The 17,793-nt window shown below is 40.8% G+C and overlaps 4 protein-coding genes across 15 annotated transcripts; 2 read left to right on the top strand and 2 right to left on the bottom strand.

Annotated features, from left to right (window-relative positions):
• The first annotated feature begins 90 nt into the window (after positions 1-90).
• LOC103980138 (protein neprosin-like) lies at positions 91-4,943 on the top strand. Its single transcript, XM_009396421.3, has 7 exons — positions 91-472; positions 547-633; positions 731-943; positions 1,491-1,655; positions 1,868-1,921; positions 2,000-2,146; positions 4,323-4,943. The coding sequence occupies exons 1-7, from the start codon at positions 269-271 to the stop codon at positions 4,698-4,700; spliced, it is 1,248 nt and encodes a 415-aa protein (XP_009394696.2). The 5' UTR covers positions 91-268; the 3' UTR covers positions 4,701-4,943.
• Positions 4,944-5,507: 564 nt separating this feature from the next.
• Positions 5,508-12,409, top strand: LOC103980139 (uncharacterized). 12 transcript variants are annotated; one of them, XR_010495668.1, is made up of 4 exons: positions 5,508-5,642; positions 5,790-5,840; positions 6,827-6,890; positions 7,242-7,770. XR_010495668.1 is itself a non-coding variant. In XM_065146785.1 (4 exons), the coding sequence occupies exons 1-4, from the start codon at positions 5,522-5,524 to the stop codon at positions 11,362-11,364; spliced, it is 516 nt and encodes a 171-aa protein (XP_065002857.1). In that variant the 5' UTR covers positions 5,508-5,521; the 3' UTR covers positions 11,365-12,409. The 12 variants fall into 12 exon arrangements, 2 of the variants coding, with proteins under 2 accessions (XP_065002857.1, XP_065002858.1); XM_065146785.1 differs by lacking the exons at positions 6,827-6,890; positions 7,242-7,770 and adding exons at positions 8,660-8,939; positions 11,301-12,409; XM_065146786.1 differs by lacking the exons at positions 6,827-6,890; positions 7,242-7,770 and adding exons at positions 8,660-8,939; positions 10,322-11,294.
• A 162-nt stretch (positions 12,410-12,571) lies between these two features.
• Positions 12,572-13,303, bottom strand: LOC135635598 (dehydrin Xero 1-like). Its single transcript, XM_065146787.1, has 2 exons — positions 13,079-13,303; positions 12,572-12,932 (listed from the first exon to the last, which is right to left on the bottom strand). The coding sequence occupies exons 1-2, from the start codon at positions 13,241-13,243 to the stop codon at positions 12,735-12,737; spliced, it is 363 nt and encodes a 120-aa protein (XP_065002859.1). The 5' UTR covers positions 13,244-13,303; the 3' UTR covers positions 12,572-12,734.
• A 1,178-nt stretch (positions 13,304-14,481) lies between these two features.
• On the bottom strand, positions 14,482-15,920 carry LOC103980140 (bZIP transcription factor 11). The gene has a single exon (XM_009396423.3). It carries the CDS (start codon positions 15,154-15,156, stop codon positions 14,704-14,706), a length of 453 nt encoding a protein of 150 aa, XP_009394698.2. The 5' UTR covers positions 15,157-15,920; the 3' UTR covers positions 14,482-14,703.
• Between the last annotated feature and the right edge of the window lie 1,873 nt (positions 15,921-17,793).

The raw sequence follows: 17,793 nt of genomic DNA, 5'->3' as shown, positions 1-17,793 counted from the left end.
GCAGAAGAGAGGGGAGGGAGACAGGATATAAATAAGGGAGAGCTGTTCAGAGACAGTGTAGTAAATTCCGCGAATACCTAATCTGGTCTCTCAGAGAGAGAAGGGGGGGGGGGAGAGGGAGAGGGAGAGGTGCAAGCTGTGTTTCTATGGGGATACAACACGAAGGGGGCCAATCTGACGGCGCAGGAAGAAGACAAGCACACCAACTCACTTAGATACGGACAGCTGATATAGAAGAAGGATCTCAGTGCTCCAAAATCCCACACAGATGGCTTCTAGCGGCCGCGGACCTTTCTCAATCCATGTGGTGGTCGTCGTTCTTGTGCTCCTTCAGCTGCTTGCTGCCGGTGCTCCTGTCGTCTCGGCGTCAGCAGCGAACAACACGTTGCGTCCTGGCGAAGAGCTTCCCAAGTATCGGAGGATAAGAGCGCATCTTAAGAGGCTCAACAGGCCGTCTCTCAAGACAATTCAGGCACTCCCTGATCCACTACTTCTTTCCTTCTTCTTAGCGGGATACAATAAGCTTGGCTTTTGCTGGCTGCACAGAGTCCGGATGGCGATCTTATAGACTGTGTTCCCTCACACCTCCAACCGGCATTCGATCATCCCATGCTGAAAGGATCGAAACCTTTGGTACCAGCAATTTTCTCCAACATATACATATCTCTGAACACTTCCACAGCGATTGCATATCATGTTTTCCTCAATACATAGGTTCAAATGTTTGCAGGATCCACCGGAGAGACCCAAAGGCCATAAAGCCGGTGTCCCGACCGACGACAACATCCAGTTATGGAGAACATCGGGAGAGACATGCCCAGAAGGAACGGTTCCGATCCGAAGAACCAAGGAAGAAGACATCCTGCGAGCCAGCCCTGCACGAAGATTCGGAAGAAAGCCAGTCTCAAGAACACGGAGAGATTCCGAGGGCAGTGGACATGAGGTGAGTTTGGGACTTTTGATGCTCAAAAGTAAACATCTTTTTTACTAGGATGGAAAGCAATAGAAGTAGAACAATACAACTAAGATGGACATCCGGCGGACCGACGGCCAAACACGCATCATGTCCTCCCTACCAATCCGCTGCCACATCATAAATCAGATATTAATGAACTCAACAACTCCTTCGATTAGCTCCTTTTCATTTTCTTTTTTGCTTTTATGAGCATTGAAAAGAGCTCACCTACTTGATTAAAAGCTGAGTACTTAACATTTTCTTTCACCATTTCTGCAAACTCCTCCATAACGATAACAACTACAAGAAGAAGATCTACGACTCAACATAAGATCTAGATGTCCATCTTCCACGGCCCAACATGTTTAGAGAAAAGCCAGTTGACTTGAGTTCATTATTCTACTGCCGTTACAGTTTGCAGTCCGAGCTTGACCAAGGAAACTGGATCGGCTGCAGTTGTCTGTGGATATTGACTTAAGATGACACACCCACCAACACGAGATCACAAGCTGATTACAGGCTGTTGTGGTTGCAGCATGCTGTAGGGTATGTCGCGGGAGATCAATATTATGGTGCAAAAGCCAGCTTGAATGTGTGGGCACCGCGGGTGGCCAGTTCTTCTGAGTTCAGCTTATCACAGATATGGGTCATCTCCGGATCATTCGGCAGCGATCTGAACACCATCGAAGCTGGATGGCAGGTACTATTAACGAGTCAAACTCTTCCATCTTTTCTATCCAAGTCAAAGTGTTGCCCTTTCATCCACTTCGATGCATAGGAACTGAAAAGAACCCACAAACCCAACAAAAAGATGTTCGGCTTTAACAGCCTTTTTCTGCATGGATATACTATTATTTTCCTCGTTATTTTTTCTTTATTCCATCATTTTCTTTCTTTTCTTGTTTCTCTCAGGTCAGCCCGCAGCTCTATGGAGATAGTTCTCCAAGATTCTTCACTTATTGGACGGTAAGCACTCCTGACCATGAATCTATGAGACACACTAGACTCAAAACTATGCAGTACGAGTTGAATTCTGTTCTACAGACCGATGCGTATCAAGCAACAGGCTGCTACAACCTCTTGTGCTCGGGCTTCGTCCAAACCAGCAACAGGATTGCTGTTGGAGCTGCAATATCTCCCACCTCGAGGTATAATGGGATGCAGTTCGATATCAGTCTACTAATTTGGAAGGTATGTTGCGTGAACTCAGACCCTATACCAAAACATAGTCCTACATATGCTAGCTAGGCCTTCATTGGATGTATAATTCTTGGAACCTTAGTAAAGATGATAGATTGAGTGTATAGATGAAGGATAGAGTGTAGCTCACAAGTTGGATAGCCACATGGCAGCTGATCTTTTTGAGGGAGTTGATTAGGTCACACTAGTACAAAAGGTGACGATGTTGTCATGGCAAGAGACATGCAAAACTAGCAAAGTTAAAGGGCTGTCTCCCTTTAATGCTGAGAAGATTTGGTGGATGAGATAATTACTGTAGGACTAACCCAGTGGACAAGGAAATATCTCTACAAGTCTTACAATTGACTTTACATTTAGTAATAAATGTGTTATTCCATTGTAAAAGAAATTTTCTGACTTATTTTTGTTGGAAAATGGTGTCTTAAGATGATTCATTTTATCTTCTTGAAAACCTCATCAAAGGTGGTGGGATTATTAGGTTTTCAAGTAAGGGTTCTCTACATATCTATCCTTTTATATCTTGGAAGTAGTATATTTGTCCCTATAGAATTTAATATGACATTTACATTCTTCAGATGTTTAGATCCTTTTTCATATGGAACTCTTGTTAACATTTATCAGTAAATTGATCAATTACTAGAACTGTGGTTACCAATAGCTAACTTGAGTTAAAATTACAAAAAAAAATAAATATTCAAAATATCTTTTATTATTCTTATCATTCATTTTATTTTCTTATTTCCTTCATTACATTAGAATTTTCCTTTCCTTTTTCTTTTTTCTGTTTCATTGCATGTTTGCATCTCTAAAACAAAAAGGTATTCCAAGAATTATTAGATCTTAAAAGTTACAAACTTAGATCTGATAGGATGCATTATAAAAGAAGTTTAAAACCAAATTAAACTAATATTCACGTCAATATGAGTTTTAATGTCATTGTTTGATCGATCAATTGATGAATATTAACTAATATGCCAGAACCATAAGTTTTTGCATTTTGCATTGGATATATAACATTTAAACTTAAAGGGATAAATACGAAGATTACTAACTTTGAATGTATACATAGAATAATTAAACTAATATTAATGTCGATATGAGATTTAATGTCATTATTTGATGAACAATAACTAGTATTCCATAACAGTAAGTTTTTGAATTTTGCATTAGGATATATAAAATTTAAACTTCAAGGGATAAATACGAAGATTAATAACTTTGAACGTGAGGTTATGAATGGAATATATATATATATATATATATATATATATATATATATATATATATATTTCGTTATACCGAGACCAAAAATTTAAAAAAAAATATATATATATAATAATTTAAAAGTGTTTTTTGTGTGTAGAATCCAAAAGTTTTATATGCATAGAGAATGTTTGAAATTGTCATTTTCTTACACAATAACTCCACACATGGTCCTTTATTGTAGTCAATAAATATGGTGTACTTTTGTTTTACTTTAATATTTAACCTTGTAGTAATTTGAAGTGCCATCATCCATGCATGCATTTTGCTACCAAAATATGGAGCTCATGATTATTTGTGGAGCCCAATCCCATGTGCTAATCCTGCGAATATTTAGGTTGGAAGTGGTTCCAATTGGAACTCACTTTCAATAGTGGATCCCCACACTTGTTTATGAGTCTCATAATTGCAGTCATCTCCCTTCCCATAAGACTTTGAAGTTAACTCTCTAGAGAGAGCTGGTGGTGTACACTGCTGTCAGGGGATTGTGGTGGACCTTCGAGAGGGAACAAAGGATCCATCCCTCGGTGCACTCTTTGGATTCCACAAGCCACTTCTGACTACCTTTACCTTTAGGGATTGGTCTGTGGCTGTCAGATGTCACTTGTTCGTGCATTAAACTTAATCTTCTTTTGCTTTGAGGACTTCGTATCTATCAGATTAGCTAGCAATCTTCACTGCAGCATATCATTTCTATTGTAATGATTTCATCCACAACATGTAGCAGAATCATGAATTATTAGACTGAATGTGTTCAGCAAAGTAGAAGATTAAAATACACTCGATGACAGAACTCAACGATGATCGACTTCTTTTTGACCGAAGCATTCTTGTGAGTAGCTTCTGGCATGGAGATACTATGTTCTTTTTCCGACTTAACGTTTGCATGCTACAAAAACTGCAGGATCCAAAACATGGAAACTGGTGGCTGGAGTTCGGCTCCGGCGTGCTGGTGGGCTACTGGCCGTCCTCCTTGTTCAGTCACCTGGCCGGACAGGCCACCATGGTGCAGTTCGGTGGAGAGATCTTTAACACCCACGCTTCGGGGTTCCACTCCTCCACCCAGATGGGCAGCGGCCACTACGCCCAAGAAGGATTCGGACGAGCTGCTTACTTCCGCAACCTGCAGGTGGTGGACTGGGACAACAGCTTGATCCCGGCGGCCAACCTCAGAGTCCTCGCCGATCACCCAAACTGCTACGACGTGCAGGCGAGGCTCAACACCGCCTGGGGAAACTACTTTTACTTTGGAGGACCAGGAAGAAGTATCAGATGCCCTTGAGCGATCTCCTTATTCTTTGCCTGAGTGGGTCGATGCTGTTCCTCTTTGTCAACCTACAACTTTTAGGTTCTTTCCAGAAAGCATATCTTCTTCCCAATGATTCTTCTTTACCTTCTCACCTGTACAAGTGTGTATCAGATGCCTGTAAATTCCGAGAAAGGTTAAGGTGAAAGTATACAACCAGTTCTGCACTTAAAACAACTGCGTCCAGTTCAATTCTTTTCCTTGTGATTTAGACTTGCATTTCCATTCCAAACCAAATAAATGTCCTTATCCATGTAGTAGAGAAGTCAAGTATGGATCCTACAACATTTATTTACTACACTTAATTCAAACTTCTCCACCAAACTCTTTGTGGCACACTGTCTGCAACAAAATGATAGATGACAAGAAAACCTCTCATTTCTTGCCACTGCACCAGTTTTATTTACCACACGGTCTATGGTTCATAGCCCGCTGTTACTTCAAGCCAGTTTGATTTACCACAACGCCTATGCTTCCCTCCTATTGGTTGTCATTCTGAAGCAATCTAGCTCAGGCCCTTACACTAGCTATACCTCAAGGCAAATGCACTAAAATGAAGGACAGGACTAAACTTAACATTGACGATTCTCCTTCCTCTTTGCAGGACGGAGAACTTGGTTTTGTCTCGCCTAACTATGTGGGAGCTTTCTTAGGAGTGAGATATATCAAAGAAGGCCTTCTTATCGTAAAAGAAGCCGATCTTATATATATATATATATATATTTATGTCGAATCAAACCGGATCTTAATTTTCCGGTCGGGTCGAGACAAGACAACCGGACCGGGGCGAAAGGCAAATGGGGTTTCTTTCTCCCGTCTCTGACCCCGTTCGTTCGACAGCTCGAGCCCCCTTGAAGCACCTCTGGATACTCTCTCTCTCTCTCTCTCTCTCTCTATCCGTCATAACACAGCGAATCGGTAGGCAATTGTTGTCACCGCAAGAATTCTTCGACCTTTCGTCGGATTCTTGCCCAGAAGCACTCTACGATTTTTTTCTGGTTTCCTTTTCGTTCTGAGTATATCTTGATCAAAATCCTTACTTTTCGTGTCTTCTGTTCCCCACAGGGAACCAACTTGTCTGCCATAACAGAGCTCAACCACCAGAGCGTGGGCAGCGTGCGTGTTTGTCTCCTCTCTCTAATTCGTTTTCTTTTGTTTAGCATCTTTGTATGTTTATGGTTCAGCGATGCCCTTATCTGGAACTAAAAAGTATCCGAAAAATGAAGTTTCTTTGACGTATTTCTTTGGAATCGGTTGATTGCAAGACACGGTCGATAGTATGTCTATGCTACTTTTAATTGATGGTGGCGGCAATGGGATCGAAGACAACCTGTGGAGACTATAAAGTTGGGATTTTTATGCTGGCTGATAATGTGATATGCGGAATCGTCATTTTCAGTTGTTCTTTTGTTGGAGGAGTGAGGGATTGAGATGTCAGTGATTGTTTGTTCTAAAGCATTATCTGTTGGAAAATAATTCTACTAAGAAATCCAGTGTCATCTGTATTGGTGTAGATAGTGTTGTATAAGGCATAAGATGAATGGTTGATAAGGATTGAATCTAATATTGACTTATTAGATCCGAGAGATAAGTATGTTGGAACTTGGAATTCTTCCCAGTTTTAGAAGATTCATAGTCTGTCCTTGATCTGCTTGCAATGGATAAAAGTCCTGACTGTAATGAACTCATAACCATAATGAAGGCTTCAAAGGTTCTCACAAGTTTGGTGTACTTGATCATAGTTCTGACTTTTTTTCTCACTCATTCAATTCAGATATTACATAATACACATAGATCTCTTCACTGCACACAAAACACCTTAAACACTAGGATATCTCCTCAGACGTGTATGCTTGTGTGTGTCTATGTTTTGCTTTTGAAGCTCTTGAGGTTTCCAATATATCTATTTCACAAGTAATGCCTTTCTAGGTGTGCATACTGTATTATTTTTATTTTCCTCCATCTCATTCTTCTTAGCTATATGAATTAAAAATCTCTTCTTGATATCCGTGTTTTAGAAGTTGGATGCCCGTATATATCGGTTAAGACAAAGGCAAATACTTAGCACTTATAGGTGAAGTTGTATGACTATCTGATTACAGTTGCTACTTGCATTTGAAACGGAGCTAGAGGAGCTGATGGCAGGTGCTTGGAAAGGAAGAAGAGGTATAAGAAGTGGTAGGATGTACCTGAGCACAAAATTTTAACTTGCAAACTACTATGCAAGTATGACATACACCATTTTATATCACAAATTTGCTTGTAACATAAAAGAGTTTAGTTGCTCATATACATGCCACAAGTGACTTGCATGCAATCAAATATGAAATGTGGTACTTGCTGCAAAAATATTTCTTCCTCATGGGCAATCCAATGCCCTGTGCATCAAGGTGATATTCCGGCTTTTGGTAGATTCTCAAAACATTTGGTGCCAAGAGGACATTGGTTCAAATGCTTTGACCCTTTATAAATGCAGCTTGAGCTCCATTTACTGACTGCTTCCATGTTCTTTTGCAGATTGTTTGTGATGATCCCTATGGTACACTTACAGCAAACAAGTGATGGGCATATAATCTGCAAAAGTTACTGGGATGTGGTAGATATAGAAGCGATCTTAATGGAAGTCTGGTGTAGCTTCAGTGAATATAGCTTTAGTGAAGCCCTCAATAGCAGGTCAAGCGAAACCCTGAAGAAGCCATCTGGGATTGGGGCTGTCCCTTTTGATTGCAAATAAGACCACTTTAGCTTAAAGGGGAATAACATCTGTACTAAGCTAATGTCTTACCTCTTCATAAATGACAGAATCAGCTTGAGCCCTTGGAAGAAACCTGAATGCCAAGCAAATTTTGGTAGAAAGAGATACACTCTACGGCTACATTTGCCTCATCGATTAGTTTGACTCCTCAAGAGTGAACATGAAAGTATTATAGTGTCTCTTAATGCCTTAATAGAGGTAATTATTATTTTCCAGATGTAACCAATGGATTCTAAACTTCTGCCTAATTGTGCTCTCTTTGGCATACAGAGAAGAGTGTATTCGTGTTAAGCATTTTTTGTCCCATTGATTACAACTCAATATTGTCAGGTATTATGCCGTTTCTACTATAGTGGAACCATCTCTGTTTTTTCCCTGTTTGACCTGTTAAATATATTTGACTACTTGTTAGTGCCAAGTGTTTTGAAGCTATGATTCAGCTTCCTAAGCTTTTGGGTTATCTAAAACAGTTTGGTGTCCTGTGTATCCTCACCATTCCAATAATCTAAAAATTTTGGAAGAAATTTAGTTTCAGAATCACATGAATAAAAATCCATGATCGATTGACTAATTTATACCCTGCTTCCTATACTTCAGATCAGTAGCAGACTGTTTATTTGACCATGTACGCTTTCAGCTCTTGTACTACTTTAAACAAACCTTTAAATTGTTGATAAAAGTGTCATTTCCTGATCCAAGTTCATCAGCCTGAGAATTCAGTTGTAATCCCCATTATGATCACAGGAATATTGCATAAGATAGTGATAAAGTCAGCCATACTGGTTCTCTTGGATTTGGTGTGAGTTCCATGGGCAACAATCACAACATATAACTAGGAGCTGAATGCTTAAAACTTGGAATTGGATCTACATATGGTGATCTTGTTAAACTAATCAAGATCTGAATGACATCTATCTCTCAGTTGTTGGTAGGTAAATACATAATGTTTGAGAGTTGAACTTCTTGAAGAGAACTTGCATCCATAGTTGCAAAGAGTATCTGCAAGCCTTAAACATGACAAGTCTCTATCCATACAAAACTTGATTATAGTATTGTTTTAGCAATGAAAGCCATGGATGAGGATCATATTTGAAATTTCTATTTATTTCCATCCAGTAAAGCACTGCTACATAACAAGTATATGGATGGGCAACTTGGTCTTCTCTGATGATTAACACAGTGATGGAGGTTGCAGCTTGTGATGGACCACCTGGAGCTGAAGGCACGAAAGACCAAAGAAGAGCATCTCTTTCCATGGGACAAAGGGGACAAGGCATGAAAAGAACCACTGACCTGGGGTTGATGGATGGAGGAAGACAAGTGGCACAGCAGAGCCTCTACTTAATCTTGTCATTCTCAGATCATGATCTCTTCTTCTTGGAAAGGAAGCCTCCTCCTTGTTGGTCACAGGGACCACTAGACGACGACGACACTACTACGGAATGGAAGGCAACAGGCAGGTTCGTAGATTCTTCTTCTACTTTAAGCACAGCAGAGGAATGAAGACTTGCTACCAAATTATTAGTAAAGTTCATGGCACTAAAAACGTTAGTGTCAGCATGTTTAACAAATAACTGTTGTATCAGTTTTAGATTGATAACAAAAACAACAAAAGTAACAGCAACAATAATGACATGATGATCATATTAGTCTAGCTTAATAGTTTTCTTTGTTATCAATAAAAACCATGCTTTCATGTATGATATAATCAAATAAAGTAGTGAAAAGATAATAAGAATCCTTATACTAAAGCAAAATCGAAGCTCGAATATAGTCAATCATGCTCTAAGCTTGTAGAAAGTTAATAATGGATAACAACTAGCAAACAAGATCTTCCTGATCTGTTTATCTCAATGACTCTTGTATCAAGGTATCATTCCTGCTCTTTGTTTTAGCTTCCAGCTTTCTTTCATGGTAATAACTTCTGGTCATGGAAGATAAGATTTGCAGAGGCATCTTAAGGTGGCAAGCTAAGGTCAACAACTAATCCATCTGCTTATAACCATGTGTATCTTCACAATAATGATAGACACCACTTAAGCACAGTTTACAATGTTTATTTCCCTTCTGCTATAGTGGTTACAGTGAGGACCTAGACTGAATAAGTCATGAAAGACTTGTTTTGACTGTTTGACACTTGAGCTGCATGATTAATTTCTTGAGGCAATCAAAGGAATAGAGTGCTGGCCATGATTAACAGATCAAAAAATTACTTAGCCAGCATAATGAAGGATGATTCAGTTGACATTTAATGCACAGTAAGAGTTCAACAGCTTTGTGGAAATCCAATTCAAACTTGGTGACTTAGTGAGGAAACAAACAAACAGAGCTGCAGATCTCACTACTGCATGAGGCATTAACTAGCAACATCCCTGTATTTGTCCTTATATGTGTCTCAATCTTAAGTTAGATCATAGTGTCATTGCAAGTGTTGAACTCAGGAGGAATACATGCATTACAACAGATCAGCTTCAATGGATAAAAATATAGAAATCCATATATATAGATATGGCCATAAGTAGCTATAGAAGATCAATGAGATGTTAACAATGTGAGTTGGTAGACAACCATGCAACTTAGAAATAGGACAAGTATATCTTCACCTCAAAATAGGCCACAAGCCCTATCCAAGGCAATATAAAACAATGTCTTGCCTTTGTTTTCATATGGTAGTTTCCTTTAGCTCTGGTTTCTGTAACTCCAAAGAGGAGCTAGCTAATATGATGTTCCTTCTCACAAGGAAGGAACATACAAAAGCAGCTATATAATGATTTTTTTCACTTTTCTTTTCTGAGGGAAAATGGACTAGCATATGTACTAACTGTTTCTGGCACATCTGTAGGTTTGATGTGATCAAATCACAAAATGGTCCTTTGGCATGCTCAGCCAGATTTGCCAATTGATGTGGTATTGGCATATTATGTGTACTGAAACAAGGTGGAGAATAAAAAATGTTGATCTTGCATATAATTAATTTTTTTTGGAAATATAACTAGTTTAATTGTGTATGTGGGTGTGGTTTTCAAAGAAATCTTCCATTGATTTCTTATGCCACCATAAATCCAACTAATTGCAACTAGGTGACACAATATCTAGAGAATGATATCTAGGCCAGCACAATAATTACTAGAAAATATTTTATGGTGGTTAGCCAGAGCTTAGATAAACACCAAGATCAGGTCATTCATTCCTGACATGATCAACTATGTTTAGAACAGGGTGACAGTTTGAGACCATGGCATCTGTTCATATCCACAGAAAAAATTCTTAGGTAAGGGAACCTTTCATTTCTAGAAGATGTTGTAGCACTCAGTGTGTGGAGACTGATACTATTCTAATTGTTGTACAAGACTGTCAAAGAATGTTCATTTACTTTCTAAGTTGAATGAAATACCAAATACTGATTCAGAGGAGCTTGTGGTGCAACTTTATTATTATTTTTTCTTTTTTTGTTTGAAAAAAAGTGATACAGTTTAATGAAGCTTCATAATCATCCCAGCTAGTGAAAATGTCATTTCCCAGCTAGCCTAAAGCTTTGTCTTTACTACCATCACTCCTATTTCAAGTCTCCTAACTCTTGCTAGCCTCTTGAAATTTTCTTTTCTCCATGTTCCTGCCACTGAAGGTGTCATAAACTTTGATGCAAGAGCATCAGAGACTTGCACAAGAGTCACTTGATTGCTTCATCTTCCTGTGACTCTCTGTTCTCCATTCTCTCTCTCTCTCTCTCTCTCTCTCTCTCTCTCTCTCTCTCACCTCTTCATCCAACTTCAAACTTAAGTATATTGTGTTCATAATGAACTTAAATCCTTTGCTTTCAGCCTTTTAAATCCTCCAACCTCCTCAGACCTCTCCACATCCAAGGGGCTCATCCAGAGATACTGAGACGGCATTAATTGCAGTCTCAAGCAGAAGCCAAGGAAAGGCTTGTGGTCTCCCGAAGAAGATGAGAAGCTTTATAATCATATCAATAGATGTGGAGTTGGCTGTTGGAGTTCTGTGCCAAAATGAGCAGACTTGTTTCAGCTCTTCCTTATTGCTGAACTTTTTCCTTCTCTACACTTGGATTTCCTCGATATAGTTCAGAGCCTTCTTTTCTTAATTATTACCGGACTGGAGTGCTGTGGGAAGAGTTGCAGGTTCAGGTGGTCAATTACCTGAGACCAGACCTCAAGAGAGGCAGTTTCTCTCAGCAAGAAGAGGAGTCAATTATAAACCTGCATGAAGTTTTGGGCAATGGGTGACTACCGATCTTGAAGGGGACCTCTTGACCAACTCGTAGTGCCGAACTCTCTCATGTTATGTGATTGCTGGTTCTCCAAAATTGCGTCACAATTGCCCGGAAGAACATATAATGATATCAAGAACTTTTGAAACTCATGTCTCAAGACAAAACTCAGATAAAGGGGAATCGACCCGAACACCCACAAGCCACCGAGTGAGGTGAAGAAGCACAAGTGGCGGTGGCCGGAAGAACACATTTCTCAGTGTGCTGGTGCTGCTTTTGAGCAGTTACCTTTGAAGCCAGTCTTCGACTCCTTCCCACTGATGGAAGCACAGACATTGCTTGGATTCAGTAGGGAATACCGTTGACATATACGGCCAATTGCACCAGACTTTTAATCTACTTGGACAGAATGAAGGTTTAGCCAACTCAGGTTTATTGGATCATAGCAGTGTGTTGGATGCTTCAGAGAACTTTGGACATGGGGAAGGCTCGAGCAGCAGCAACAGCATCTGGATCTGCCATAGTATGTGGATCAATTGGGCGTGAGACTCCAGAATACAAGTGTGATACTCGTCTTCGTGCGACTATGTAGTGGTAGTGATCAATGTAAGTCCTACTTGTTCTTCCAAATTCTTTCATGAAAGAAACCATTAATTCTTACAAGTATCTGTCAGATTCTTCTAAATATGGCAGTTGTATTACTCTCATCAACTTCTCTGCTATCCATTCAACTCAAGCTGTTCAAGTTATGCGCTAACATCAACAAATATGATCCGACTTTGTGGTCATTAGACATGGAATTAATCTTTGCTGGATATAATCCAATCTCCCTAGTCACACAGTTATACGGGAGAAATCATTAGCTAATACCGAAACGGATGTAACCTCTAAATTTAAACTTCAGGAGGACCAAACGTCTGAACAGGAAGGAGACGAACAGTTTCTACTTTCTTACAAGATGTAGACAATAACATAAACACAACACAAGGAATAAACGGCTAAGTTTACGACCACAATGTCAGCTGATCTACTCCTTGTGGTGGCCGGGCAGCTTCTCCTTGATCTTCTCCATCAATCCCTTCTTCTCGTGCTGTTCTCCAGTGCCAGTGCCGGTCTCCGGCTCCTTGTGCCCCTTCTCGCTCTTGTGCCCACCCGGCAGCTTCTCCGCGACCTTCTCCTTCAATCCCTTCTTCTTTCTCCGACCCCCTTGCCCATCGTCCTCAGACTGCCAATATCATGTTAATCCACGGCCTCAACCAATGCATGCAAGTACAGCAGGAATTCTTCTCATCTGTACTCTGCTTTCTCCGCCTTAGAATGAAAGGTGCATGCCGCTTCGATAGAATCAATGTAGAGAAGAGGTGGGCTTACCGAGCTGGAGCTGCCGGAGCGGTGAAGACCACCGGTGCCGCCACAGTGGTGCTGCTCCTTGGTGGCGGCGCCGGCGCCAATTCCATACCCTTGGTTCACCGGCAGCGGGTTGCCGTACTCGTCCGTGCGGATCGGGTTGCCGTACTCGTCCCTCGTATACTCCATTCCCTTCCTCGCCTATCTTCTCTCGTCGGACGTAAGCTTCGGTTCCTCTTCTTCCGTGTGCGCTTGTGTCCGGGGGCGGGGGATATATGGATCCGCGGGCGCGACGTGGATCACCAGCCGAGGGCACACGTGCGTCAGCGGGGTTGTTGGGTGCAGGATGTTGACACGTATGAGAGGTGGCTGCATGGAGAGGGTGACGACGTCCATGTCTGGATACGCATGCAAAGTGGTCATGGCACGTGGCCACGCATTGCATGGTTGAGAAGATTCTAGACGCCGTGTTTAATTATATATTTCAGACGGTTCCTTATAAATAAAAAATTCGTATATTTAAAAATCGATACGATAAAATAAATAAATATACTAACAAAAAATACGTTCATTATTTATGCTTGAAATGAAGGAATAGAATATAAAATTAGATAACGAGGAGGAAGACGAAGACGTCTTTCTTGCCTGAAACAATTCTATCGTCGACGATCTTAGCGTGAACTCGAATAATTGATTGATCTGACGGTCCAGAAAGACGATAGTATTCGATTAGAACATGGCCCACCCACAAGTGGTGGGGTTCTGTGGACTCCCATCCGATCTCGGTCATCGTCGCCATCGAGCTTTTCATATGATCACAGTCGACTCGCTCTACTGCAACCATACGGTTGCCCGTCGATCCACCACCCTTTTTGCCTTGCTTCTACCGAAGAACAACACCACAGTACCATTCAGATCTTAGTAAAGTGCATGGCGGATGAGATCTGCTTCGTTTTATATGCTGCGTAGATTCTTACTTCTTTCTGAAACACCACTTATCTAATGCTCTCTTTTTCAGAACAAGGCAGAAGCATCGATCTTCTTTATGCAGCAGTAGAAAAGGCCTTTCACCGCATGTATTTCGACTGTTACTGTCTGCATTTGTTGTCATGTCGATGTGCATGGGCTTGTGAGCGTACCATCGGATACCATGGAGGTGTGCAGTGAGGGAGTGGGGAAGGGCAGACATGAGCAACAATGATGGACTGATATTAATGTGCACGGTAGGAATGCAAGAAAACCTTTTCTTTCAGCTCATTGATTGAGATGTCTACTCTCTCTTCATGAAGGAATTCTTGAAGCTTCTTCGCCCTGGGCCTAACCATTCAAATCATTTTCTATAGTCTTCATGCTGCCATCAATGGTCACATCTAGTAAAACCATAGTCACTACCATATATTATAGTTACTGATCAGACACACTTGGCATAAAACTAAGAGTCTTAATAGTTAAAAGACACTCGAAAGGTCACATTACTTTGGGCACTTTGAAGCTCCAAAGGGCTTAAATATCTTGACCGCATTCAACCCAAACACACAAAAGTACAATAGATACCAAGATAGACAAAAAGTCGTCCTCACTGAGAAGCACAGCTAGCAACAGCAGAGCTACCAGCCCGCCTTTGACAGCAATCCATGGCTTCTTATCTATCAATGCTGAAGCAGGTTGTCTGCTGCTGAAGCCATGATGGGCTGGTTCGTGCACGTGGAGCTCCATGGACTGATGAGGAAGCCATTGCGGGCGATGGTGTTGCTTCCGTTCAAGAAGAGAAGGATCTCATTGAGGGATTGCAGCCTGTTGGTGAGCTCCATGGTTTGGGTGCGCAGAACGGAGTTGTCGGCCTCCACAGCGAAACACTGCTGCGTGGTGAGGGTGAGGGATGACAGGATCTGGCTGTTCTCCTTCCTCAGCTGGTTCACCTGCGCCGTCAGATCATCCAAATGCTTCTGCTTGCGCATCCTCGACCGCCTCGCGGACTCACGGTTCGATATCATCCGCTTTCGCTTCTTCTGGTCCATCATCAGGGCATGCAGATCCTCTTCGGAGCCCGAGGTCGGGAGCAGCAGGCTGGACCCAGAAGAAGTCCCACTGGGAGAAGCCATGGAAGCTTTTTGCGTCTTTTACAGTAAAAATGAGATCTTTCTCGGCAGTCTTTTTTTATAGATTTAAGTGCTGCTGCTTCAGGCAAGACAAGATCTTGGGTGGAGATATGCTGAAAGATCAACGCTAGCAAAAGAAGATTGTACTTATATGAGAGAATGGACAGGGCCCGAGTGCTCGGATCTCAGAACAAGCTCGGAGAAGACGTAGAACCAGTAGAGAAAGACCACGGAGAAGGACTGAACAAGATGGGTTCTGTGTCGAATGGTGGAGTTTATCATACACCCAGAGAGAAGGATCTCACTTAGGATAGGCGACATCAATTAGAAACATCAAGAGAAACAGATGCTGCATGTGAAGAAAACAAAAGGAGAGGCGGAGGAGGAGGATTCAGTACAGAAAAAGATCAGAGCTTGCAACTGGGAAGAAGAATCCCTGCAGATTTCAGCAGCAAGGTCGTATTTTTACACCGAGGATCAACCAAAGGCCAGATTTTGAAGAGAATTTTGGCAGAGTCTCCCCTGAAATTAACAGCAGAAGATATCCCAAAACGACAGCAAATTAGTCAAAGTGGACGCAAAGGACTCGACTTTTGCCCAACACAAGTGGAACAGCAGCAAGAACAAAGTATTCAGCTCTTGGAGTTTCGATTTTGGATCGAGAACCCAAGAGAAATTTAAGAAGGCAGGCCACGGAAGAACAGAGCAGCAGAACCTCAAGATCGCCAAGCAAGGAAAAGGAGGAGAGGGGGAAAGGGAATTGGAGCTCAGGGGAAGGGTAGAATATATAGACAAAAATCCAATAAGAAAACTTGGTGAGAGAGACAGACAGAGAGAGAGAGAGAGAGAGAGAGAGAGAGAGAGAGAGAGAGATTGGAATCTTGTGTGCAGTCGTTGAGAGATGTGGTCCTTCCAATCTGATTCAATCACAGGGTAGAAATGGAGTTTCATAGAATTAAAGGACTCCCATCCATATGCTTGCAATGCTTTAAACAGTGCTGCATACTGGATAATAGTTTTCTTTTAACCAGAAGGATGACAAATCCTTCAATCAAATGATTGTTAATGTCCACTAAGACTCATCCTCTCCCACAGTACATCTTGGTAAAGGGGAAACAATATAGACAAATAGTGAGATTCCTCAGTTTTTACCAAAAGCTCCTTTTGCAGCAGGGAAAGCAAGTGGGCATCACATAAAGGCATCATAAAGCAACCTCTGGTATATTCTTTCTCCCCTAAAATATTCATTCAGAGACAGATCTTTGGTTGTCTTCCATTTCAGACCATAGAATTAATTACTCCCTGATACTGTTGACATTTTTAATGGTATGGTGATCATGAGTTGGAGGTTGGAATAATATCTCTGCCCTGTAGATTTAAGCCAATATAAGAGTAGCTATTTACTCTTTTGGTTAATTTACATCTTTGGTGCTTTGCAGTCATTCCCCACAGCTTCAAAACATAGCAGGTATCACAATTGCACCTGCTTACACCACTAAAACTCTTGCTTCTTAAAGATGTTCCAGTGATTATGTGGGATTCAAGAGGAGTAATTGGAAGGATGTTTGGCTTTCATAGCCCAGTATATGTGCCAAAAGCTACAACTGGAAGTTCAGAAACAGAATCAGACTAAATTTTAGCTCATGGTTGCTTTGCACATTGGCTTCAACTATTTGCAAGAGAAAAAGGACAGCAATATATGCATTCATTTAGTGCTTTGCAAAAGAAAACACAAAGCTGGGGACATAGAGTTAGTCACAGTAGTGTGGTGGGGGACTAACATGAAGGAAGACCTTTAACTTGGCTAAATAATACAAGATCTCAAGTTATAAGATAAAAATATATAAATTATGACCTTACTTTTGATGGTATTAAACAAATGAAAGTTAATATGTTATTTTCTCTATTTTATGAAGTAAATTATGTTGTAGCTCTAGCAAGATGAAAATTAGTAGTCCATTATTTTTGAGAAAACATATAGTACACCACCTATTACCATATGATCCTTTTCTATCAGTGAATTTGAGTAATTCATGTTGACCTTTTTTTTTTATCAGGACATTACATGCTGACTAATCTGTATTAGGATTGGATTATGTCTGAAAACCATCAGATACCACATCAGCTAGAAAAATAAAAGAAGTTTCAACTTTCATTGGATCCAGTTAAATGACATTTCTTTGTATTTATGATCATAGATTTGGCAAGTTTGAGGCCTGAGTTGTGCATTAAGATTGATGGCTGCTCAATATCATGTTCATTGGCAGTGTCAGTGGTAGATCTACAATGTAATTTAGCATTCAGACTGAAGGGTTAAGTCTCCACTGTCACAAGAAAAAAAAAAAAGGTGCTTGGACAACACTGCTAATATTAGTAAGCTCACATTTTTGGAGAAGCCAAATTAATGGAGACTGATCCTTTTAATCTTGTGCAGAACCTGTCAAAAGCTTGCATGTGCTGATGACATTGTTTTATTATCCATCTCAAAAAACCTCTCACATGTGGGGGTTCTGTATCCATATGTCTTTGGAATTTGCATGTAAGCTATCAATCTTTGCATTTCAAAGCATACTTTACAGGGTATTTTTCTTTTCCTTTCTGAAGCTCTATTTTCACAAGAGAGCCTGCATCATCTTCTAA

The sequence above is a fragment of the Musa acuminata genome, chromosome BXJ3-4, assembly GCF_036884655.1.
Source record: "Musa acuminata AAA Group cultivar baxijiao chromosome BXJ3-4, Cavendish_Baxijiao_AAA, whole genome shotgun sequence".
In the NCBI taxonomy this organism is placed as follows: domain Eukaryota; kingdom Viridiplantae; phylum Streptophyta; class Magnoliopsida; order Zingiberales; family Musaceae; genus Musa; species Musa acuminata.
Note: the sequence above shows the minus strand (reverse complement) of the source record. Positions and strands in the feature narration are given on the sequence as shown.

Excerpts from the sequence above, each read along its gene's own strand:
- LOC103980138 (XM_009396421.3), top strand. The coding sequence starts at position 269 with ATGGCTTCTAGCGGCCGCGGACCTTTCTCAATCCATGTGGTGGTCGTC. Across the intron at positions 1,656-1,867 it reads CCATCGAAGCTGGATGGCAG|GTCAGCCCGCAGCTCTATGG; the intron begins GTACTATTAACG and ends TGTTTCTCTCAG. Across the intron at positions 2,147-4,322 it reads TCAGTCTACTAATTTGGAAG|GATCCAAAACATGGAAACTG; the intron begins GTATGTTGCGTG and ends CAAAAACTGCAG.
- LOC103980139 (XM_065146785.1), top strand. The coding sequence starts at position 5,522 with ATGGGGTTTCTTTCTCCCGTCTCTGACCCCGTTCGTTCGACAGCTCGA. Across the intron at positions 5,841-8,659 it reads ACCACCAGAGCGTGGGCAGC|TGATGGAGGTTGCAGCTTGT; the intron begins GTGCGTGTTTGT and ends TGATTAACACAG. Across the intron at positions 8,940-11,300 it reads GAATGGAAGGCAACAGGCAG|CCTTTTAAATCCTCCAACCT; the intron begins GTTCGTAGATTC and ends CTTTGCTTTCAG.
- LOC135635598 (XM_065146787.1), bottom strand. The coding sequence starts at position 13,243 with ATGGAGTATACGAGGGACGAGTACGGCAACCCGATCCGCACGGACGAG. Across the intron at positions 12,933-13,078 it reads GCTCCGGCAGCTCCAGCTCG|TCTGAGGACGATGGGCAAGG; the intron begins GTAAGCCCACCT and ends TGATATTGGCAG.
- LOC103980140 (XM_009396423.3), bottom strand. The coding sequence starts at position 15,156 with ATGGCTTCTCCCAGTGGGACTTCTTCTGGGTCCAGCCTGCTGCTCCCG.